This window comes from Kryptolebias marmoratus, linkage group LG6 (genome assembly GCF_001649575.2).
Source record: "Kryptolebias marmoratus isolate JLee-2015 linkage group LG6, ASM164957v2, whole genome shotgun sequence".
NCBI lineage: Eukaryota > Metazoa > Chordata > Actinopteri > Cyprinodontiformes > Rivulidae > Kryptolebias > Kryptolebias marmoratus.
Genome location: NC_051435.1, coordinates 19,827,244 through 19,836,622, shown reverse-complemented (window position 1 = coordinate 19,836,622; position 9,379 = coordinate 19,827,244). Strand labels below are relative to the sequence as shown.

The following is a 9,379-nucleotide window of genomic DNA, read 5'->3' as shown; positions in this document are numbered from 1 at the left end:
TTGCTTTTTAATTATTGACTTTTTTGCACCACTTTTATTTTTTAAACACCCATTTACTTAGGAATCTAACTCAGTCAGTCTTATAGAACAGCCCTGTGTGTCAGGCCAGTTGTGGTCATATGGCAGGTTTCAAAGCAAACTGCACAGTGAGCATCAGCTGTGTTTGTGAGTGAAATCTGCATGTGTTAGCAGCTCCAACTCTTGTTGTTTATAATTCTTATCTTAAACACATTTGTGCTTAGCTTTTAATTTAGCATGAGAGTTTAAATTTTCCCATCATATAATATGTGATGGCCAATTTTTTTATTCATTTCATTTATTTTCTTTATTTAATTCTCTGGTCTTGTGCTTTCTTGTTAAGTCATCTTATGTACAATACTGTAAAAAAAATTTAAAAAAACTGCTCATTGGTGTATCGGCCAATGGCTGTTTGTTTTTAAATGTGCTATATAAATATTCTTAAACTTGAGTTTGACTTTCTTGTACACCAGATCCAATGCATTGTTTTCTCTAGTTCCAAAATAAACTCAAATGTTTTTATGTAACCTATTTGGATAAAATCTGTGAGACTGATTAATTGTTCCTCCAAATCCTACCAGGTGTTACCACTGAGAAGATACAACACAGCTCCTATCAAAGTGGCAGTGAGTTCTCACAACGAGTAGAAAGGCCAACATTTACCATCATGTATTTTACCAGTTGTGAACAGTTAGTTGTACTAAATGTGTCATGGTGTGGGGAAAAGGAGGCAAATCCAGATTGCAGACTCATGATGAAAAAGAAAAACTAATTTTTTACAAAAGAATCAAAAACAAAAAGCTGACGTGGCAGCAAAAATTAGACAACAAAATCCAAAATCACGGAGGAGCAAAGAAGAGGCGAGACATGAAACTAGGAGGAGGTGACAAATGACAATGAACCAGCAGAGAGGTAGAGAACGTGACCGGGTTTTAAACACAGAGGGTAACAAGGTAAGTGGGCGCAGGTGAGTGATGACGATTGCAGGTAGGTGGAGATGGGCGTGGCAGGAGAACGAGAGACAGACTGAGGAGAAGTAAATGATGGCTGAGGCACAGGGAACATGAAGACAAACTGAATACAAAAACCCAGATCCTGACAAAATGCATCATTGCTGCACCATATACTGCTGATGTACACAAAGTCCACCACCTTGCACCTGCATAAAATCTATCTTATTGTCAAAAAATTAGACATTTGTGAGAAAGAGAGGGTATAGCTGAATGGTGTGTGTTAAGCTGTCCCATTTTTTTTGTTCTTTCTCCATTTTCATTGCGTCCTCAGGAGGTCGACACTCTACTTCCATAGTAGGAAGTCTGCAATCTTCATCTCAAACGACAGTTTTTGGTTGCATTTTAGCAAACTAATTTGTACCTATCTCTGAGCAATAGTGGCTGCCGCAACTTTTAAAATTTTAGAAAAGAAAATTAAATCAAAAATCCTGCCCTCGAGAAGAAACAGTTGTCTAGTGTTTGTCCAAAAATTTTCTCTTTTCACACAACTTGTTTCTTTTATCTTGCCAAAGTGATCTGTACTCAGTTCAAGTTCCTCAGCCAAACAACACACATTAAGGTCAAAGTTCAAATTTAGTAAAAATTCTCATTGGCAGTTCTAGCATAAAGGCCAGCTTAAATGAACCATTCATTCTGAGCCATTGCATTTGGGTCCACTGCAGACCAGTCTCTAATTTGAAACAACAAGAATGCATGGACTTCGAGGCTGCACCCAATGCCTTCAATGTAGGTCACCCCACCAATCCACCACTGTAGCATTCTACAACATGTTGGTGTCACAGGAGTTGAGCTTTAGTATCTGAAGACTCAAAATGAGCCTAATTGACTTTCTGAACCAGGGGTAAAAAAAGGCATAGATAATTGGGTTTAGACAGGAGTTAAAATAAAACAAGCATACAACAAATGTTGGAGATGAATTGCTGAGAGAGTTGTCTTCTTCTGTTAATGCAACACAATAATATGGGAACATACACAGTAGAAACACAACTACAACAACACCAAGAGTCTTTGCTGCTTTAATCTGAGACTTTTTAGCTTTTACTGAACTGTGAAGAGAAAATGTTGCAACGTGTGAGCGCATTGCTCGAGTCTGAGACACAACAACCATAAACACTCTGAGGTACAATATTACAATCACAGTAATGGGAGCAATGAAGGAAACTATCAGATCAGCATATCCTGCAATGTAGCTGATCACAAAGGCACACTCTCCAATGCAAGAGTTATATTTGCCTGGTTGTTTCAAGTTATCCTTTAGAATCAGACTTTGAAATATTGATGAAGAGATCCAACAAACACAAATACAGACCTTTACTCTGTCCTGTGTGATTTTGGTAGAGTAATGCAGAGGGAAACAAATAGCAACATAACGGTCAATAGATATCAGCACCATGGTTCCTATTGATGCAGAAGTGATAAAATATCCTAAATAATGATATAAAGAGCACATGATGTCACCAAGAATCCAACAGCCATCTATTAACAGAATTTGAAAAATCAGTAAGAGACCAACAAAAAAGTCTGAAACAGCCAGAGAGAGGAGGAGGAGGTTGGTGGGAGTATGCAGCTGTCTGTGGAGAGACAGAAATAGACTTTTTATATCAGTTATTTGTAATAACAAAGTAAATTGTGTTAAAATATTATGTGGCAACCTGAAATGTGAGATGGAGATGATGACCAGCAGGTTCAGAAATGCAGTTATCACAGAGATGGAGGAAAGCACAATATAGTAGAGCATAACCTCAATGTAAGGGAGCTTTAGTCGACTGCAGGAAGAGTTAAAGAGTTGTGTAAAGCAGAGCTCAGTTTCCTCCATTACTGCAGGTGGAAATGTTGAAGTGTGAAACTTCTCTGTTTTGTTCTCATCCAGCTGCTTTATCTCCGCCTTCTGTTCCAGGCTCCACACTTAGCTGTTTAATTTTCTCCATGGAGATTAGATTACAGGAAGTTCTACTGATGATTTGTTAAAGTAAAATGTTGTTTTCTTCTACAAACAAGCAGAAAACTGGTCAGAACTGTTCAAGGGTCAGTTATGCTAGGAAAATAAGAAATAATAAAGTTAATAATAATAATAATATCATAATTTGGATCACTACCAAAATGGAATATATTATTTTTTGGTGACAACCCCAACATTTTCTTAAGATTTCATTGAAATCTGTTCATTAGTTTTTTGTGGTCTTGCTAACAGACACGAAAACATAACCTCCTTGGCAGAGGGGTGACCTGCTGGAACATAGACATTTTCACAAATGGGTTGCCTGTGACCTTGACCTTTGACCTTGAAATCAATAGTGATCACCCTTGACCCATGAGTGTGAGGATCTGGAATTAACTCCGCCTGTGGGGGAGGCGCCACTAACCTTTTCCTCTCCAGCTGCACCTGATTACACCTGATGAGCAGCTCCAGGATTTAAGCCTCCTACGGGTGCCAGACCTTCGCTGGAGCATCAAACCTGCTGGTTAGGATCACAGCCATAGATTCTAACCCTTAAACTAAGACTTTGCTAATTTTTGGTTGCTATGTGCTTTTTGCTTCATGTTGTGAACCTCACCTAGATGATCACTGTTTTTGACTGGAACTTACCTGAACCTCGTTGGGTCGTGCTTACCTTTGCTGGATCACTGGACTCCTCACCTTCTGTATTGCTGCTGGATTCTCTGCCTTCTCCTCGATGCCACGAAAAACCTCTGAACCTGTAAGAAAGAGAAACATTACTCACAAACTCTCCTATTCTGACAAAGACGAATAATAAGTTCCCGAGACTCACCTTACCCCTTTTTGGCTTTCAGACTGCGGCCGATAATCCTCCACTGTATATACCTGCACTTGTAAATAAAATCACTTATCTGATTTCAAGTCTCCGTGTCTGGTTTCGGCTCCGCTCCTTGGACCATTACCTGGTTCTTGTCAGTATGCTCCAGCCATAACCAGTCCTGAGCGTTGCTGATTCCAGTAAATCCAAATCATAATTTGTACAGTCCGAGCCTGTTAAGAAGAGTTCTGTGGATTAATTTTTTCCTTTTTTCCCTGTCTCTAGGACTGAATTTTTGCTTCGAGCACTTAATGTGGGTAAAAGGAGTCACCCAGGAAATGGCGGAATCTACCATCCGAGCCAAGAATACGGAGACCGCACCACTCCTAGCTCGCCACGAGTCCTTGTTAAACGCTTTGTGTGAGAAACAACAAGCTGAAACGGGACGTCTCGACCAGTTAACCTTGCTCACACAAGAAATACATCAAAAACTATCATCTATGGTACAAAGTTCTTCGGACTCCACTTCCGCTTCAGCCCCGATGACGGTGTCATTTCCGGTTCCTGCTTCCGGCCATTTCCGCGAGGTCCCCTCTCCTACTCCAGAACATTTTTCGGGAGAAATTGGGGAATGCGCAGGGTTCCTCCTTCAGTGCTCACTATTTTTTTCTCGTTCAATCCTTTTTTGAGAATGCTTCAAAGATCTCTTATGTGATTGGACTCTGACGCAACAAGGCTTTGAGGTGGGCCGAGGCAAAATACAGTTTCCGCACCATTAGGCAGACTTCTTTTGACCAGTTTATTGCAGATTTCGAGCAGACTTTTGGAGTTAGATATAACGAAACAGAAATTATCCGAAAATTTTGGAACTTAAAACATGGACAACGCTCGGTAGCTCAGTTTGCTATTGATTTTCGCACCCTGGCGGCAACCTCCGGATAGAACGAAACAGCTTTAAAGGAGGTTTTCATCCATGCTCTACAGGACCCAATCAAGGATCAACTAGCCGGGAGGGATGAACCTTGTTCGTTGGAGGATCTGATTACGTTGACCATTCGCCTGGATAACCGTCTCTGGGAAAGGCAGCAGGAAAAGAGCTACAGGACTACTACTGCCTGTCACATCACCACGAACGTGGAGACAGAGTCAAACGCCTCAGGATCGGAGCCAGAGCCCATGCAGGTGGGCCACGCCAGATTGAGCCCTGAGGAAAGACAGAAGCGTTTGGAAGCGAAGTAGTGTTTCTATTGTGGTGATAAGAGACATTTCCGGGCCAGATGCCCCTTTCTGGTAAAAGGGCAGGCTGACTAGACATCCGAGGGGTGCTAGTGAGTAGTCTCTCTCAACCCCTCGGATCTCATTTTTCCCTCCATACCACTGTCATCAATAATCAACTCAAAACGTCTGTTCACGCACTAATAGACTCAGGGGCAGAACAAAATTTAATCACAGAAGACCTCGCCCACCAGTTACAGCTCAGTTTACAACTTCTGTCTTCACCCCTTCCTGTTATGGATATTTCGGGTCAAGTTATCACCCGCATCAAATACCAAGTATCTAACCTTCAATTTGTCACTTCCAGAAACCAGAGGGAGTCAGGTGACTTTTTGTTTTTTTCTTCACCATCTACGCAAATGATATTAGGATTTCCATGGTTAAGGAAACACAACCCAATAATTAATTGGTCGGAGAAAATAATTGAGTCCTGGAGCAGGTTTTGCCTTAAGACTTGCCTCCAATCAGCCTTGCTAGTCCTACCTGCAAGAAAAGAGTCTACCGAAGAGATGGATCTAAGCAAAGTTCCCCCCGAGTACCACGACCTGGCTCCAGTATTCAGTAAGTCTAAGGCATTGTCTTTACCACCCCACAGACCTTACGACTGCTCCATTGAGCTGCTTCCTCCACCACCTCCTTCCAGTCGATTGTTCAGTCTCTCAGGACCAAAACGAGAGTCCATGAGGACGTACATAGAAGATTCCCTCTCCTCCGGCATCATTCGTCCTTCCACGTCCTCTCTCGGTGCGGGCTTCTTCTTTGTGGAGAAGAAGGACAAAAGCCTCCGCCCGTGCATCGATTACAGAGGACTAAATCAGATAACAATCAAAAACAAATACCCACTGCCCTTAATCGACTCCGTCCATCAGCAGCTGCACTCCGCCACCATTTTTACCAAGTTGGATCTTCGCAACGCTTACCACCTGGTAAGAATTAAGTAGGGGGATGAGTGGAAGACCGCTTTCAAGACTCCACTGGGTCACTTCGAGTACCTAGTGATGCCATTCGGGCTCACTAACGCCCCAGCAGTGTTCCAATCCCTAATCAATGACATTCTACGAGATTTTCTGAACATCTTTGTATTTGTATATTTAGATGATATTCTGATCTATTCCCAGGATCCGGGTCAACATTAACGTCAGGTGAGGGCGGTTCTCCAGCGGCTGTATGAAAACCAGCTTTTCGTGAAGGCAGAAAAATGTGAGTTCAGTGTACCTTCCGTAAGCTTCCTGGGTTTTGTCTTTGGGCAGGGCTACTACAAAACTGTCCCCACTGTTCGACGGCAACTACAAAAGTTCCTGGGCTTCGCCAATTTTTACAGTCGTTTTGTCAAGGATTACAGCAGGGTGGCAGCCCCTCTTACTCAACTCACGTCTACTAAACTAGTGGTTCCCAACCCTGGTCCTCAAGGAACATTATCGTGCATGTTTCCATTGTTTCTCCTCTCTTCAGCAGGTCTTTAAGTTCTGAAGAAGCCTGTTAATCACTCACTCATTCAAATCAGGTGTGTCAAAGCAGGGAAACAACTAAAACATGCAGGATAGTGTTCCTTGAGGACCAGGGTTGGGAATCACTGTACTAAACAACCCTTCACCTGGTCGTCAAGAGCTCAATCTGCATTTCGTGAGTTAAAGTCTCGATTTACGTCTGCTTCTATTCTTCGTCATCCCAACCTCAAATTACAATACATAGCTGAAGTTGATGCCTCAGACTCGGGTGTGGGTGCTATCCTCGCCCAGAGGTCCTCGGAGGATAGTAAAGTGCACCCATGCGCTTACTTCTCTCGCCGCCTGTCCCCGGCAGAGAAAAACTACGATGTGGGCAATCACGAGTTGTTAGCTATCAAGCTATCTTTAGAAGAGTGGAGGCACTGGTTGGAGGGCAGTGAGATTCCTTTTATAATCTGGACTGATCACAAGAATCTGGCCTACATGCAGACCGCCAAGAGGCTCAACCCCCGTCAAGCCAGATGGTCCGTGTTTTTTGGCAGGTTTAATTTTTCCATTACCTTTAGGCCAGGTTCTAAGAATGTGAAACCAGACGCCCTGTCCAGATTATGGTCCAGCTCCAACGCAGCCGATAAGGATGAACCCATCATCCCACCCGCCTTGATCATCAGCTCACTTACCTGGGCCATAGAGAGGGAGATCTTGGAGGCCCAACAGACTGAACCAGACCCTGGAGGGGGTCCCCTAGGTAAAACCTACGTCCCTGAAGCAGTAAGAGCTAGAGTTCTTGACTGGCTTCATTCTCAGCAGTTCTCATGCCACCCGGGGGTTAATCGCATTATTAGGCTAACGGCTAGGTATTTTTGGTGGCCTACCCTCACGACTGATGTTAAGGAGTTTGTCACAGCCTGCCCTACCTGTGCTCACTTTAAAAGCAGCAACCAACCCCCTGCTGGCCTATTACAACCGTTGCCTGTACCCAGTCGACCCTGGTCTATCATAGCCTTAAACTTTGTTACGGGTTTACCCCCATCTCAAGGCAACACAGTCATTCTTACAGTTGTCGATCGGTTCTCTAAATCTGCCCATTTCATTCCTCTCCCCAAGCTTCCCACAGCCTTTGAGACAGCGAAAATAATGATTCAACAAGTGTTCCGGTTACATGGCATACCAGTGGGTATCGTGTCTGACAGAGGGCCACAGTTTGCGTCTCAGGTTTGGAACTGTTTTTGCAAAGGGCTTGGGGCTAGGGTGAGTCTCACTTCAGGGTACCATCCTCAATCCAATGGTCAGACGGAGCGTTGCAACCAGGAGCTGGAGGCGGCGCTTAGATGTTTGGCCAGCGACAATCCATCTACATGGAGTAAGAGACTCACTTGAATTGAATATGCACACAATACTCACGTTTCCTCTGCTACAGGCATGTCTCCATTCGAGGCCTCTCTGGGATACAACCCCCGCTATTCCCCAGCTTTGAGACAAAGATCGCGGTTCCATCGGTTCAAGTCCATCTGCGCATGTGCCGGAGGATTTGGAGACAAACTAAGAGGGCTCTCCAGAGAACCATGGAACAAAATAAGAGGTACGCTGACCGTCACCGTTCCTCTACACCTGCTTACAAGGTGGGCAACAGGGTGTGGTTGTCAACAAGGGACATTCAGTTGCGGGGCACCTCAAAGGAACTGGCCCCCCGTTTCATCTGTCCTTTTCCGGTGGAACGGATTATAAATCCCACCTCTGTCCACCTCACTCTCCCGGCATCTATGCACATTCATCCTACCTTCCATGTTTCTCAATTGAAACCAGAGGTCAGAAGTCCGCTATGGTTGCTATGTGCTTTTTGCTTCAGGTTGTTAACCTCACCTAGATGATCACCGTTTTTGACTGGAACTTACCTGAACCTCGTTTGGACGTGCTTACCTTTGCTGGATGACTGGACTCCTCACCTTCTGTATTGCTGCTGGATTTTCTGCCTTCTCTTCAACGCCACGAACAACCTCTGAACCTGTAAGAAAGAAAAACATTACTCACAAACTCTCCTATTCTGAAAAAGACGAATAATAAGTACACGAGACTCACCTTACCCCTTTTTGGCTTTCAGACTGCGGCCGATAATCCTCCACTGTATATACCTGCACTTGTAAATAAAATCACTTACCTGATTTCAAGTCTCCGTGTCTGGTTTTGGCTCCGTTTCTTGGACAATTACCTGGTTCTTGTCAATGAGGTGTCCAGTTTGACATTCTTACCTTGACCTAATGCAGAGTTAGAACACAGAATCTCCTGTGACCTTGACATTTGACCAGATCAGCACCAGAATTTAATCACTTAAATTCGACGTGTCCACCGGAGACCGGAGGAGGATCCAGAATCTAAAGGACAGGTAAGTTCACAGGTAAGTGGAACCGTAGTTCCAGGCAGGCAGGTATTTACAAAATCTGAACAGCACGTCCTGAGGCAAAAAGGGAGAAACAACAAGCAGAAGGTTAGTGTAGCCGTGAGTTTCAAAGTCAGTGGTTTTAGGCTGAGATCCTGACCCATAAGGTGCGATGCTCCAGGGAAGATCTGGGACCAGCCAGAGGCTTAAGTACAGGTGCTGTTCATCAGGGTAATTGGCTGCAGTTGTGGATGGAGAGTTCTTGGCTCCGCCAGAAGAGCGGAGACAGAAACTCTGGATTCTTACAAGAACTTTAAATACAATAATAAAAAAAACTTTTACAAAGTTTATTTTTGTTTTGAAAGTTTCTAATACAATAATCAGTCCCTCCAGGATTTTGTGGGCATTTATTATGATTGTTGTGGGCTAAAATGCCTAATTTTGCGGGGCATTTTCTTAAAAGTTGCGATGAAAAGTTGCAATTTTTTTTTT

At 43.6% G+C, this 9,379-nt stretch overlaps 1 protein-coding gene across 1 annotated transcript; it reads right to left on the bottom strand.

The window, feature by feature from the left end:
• Positions 1–1,055: 1,055 nt before the first annotated feature.
• On the bottom strand, positions 1,056–3,046 carry LOC108229282 (trace amine-associated receptor 13c-like). Its single transcript, XM_017404953.2, has 2 exons — positions 2,684–3,046; positions 1,056–2,602 (listed from the first exon to the last, which is right to left on the bottom strand). The coding sequence occupies exons 1-2, from the start codon at positions 2,845–2,847 to the stop codon at positions 1,792–1,794; spliced, it is 975 nt and encodes a 324-aa protein (XP_017260442.1). The 5' UTR covers positions 2,848–3,046; the 3' UTR covers positions 1,056–1,791.
• Positions 3,047–9,379: the final 6,333 nt, after the last annotated feature.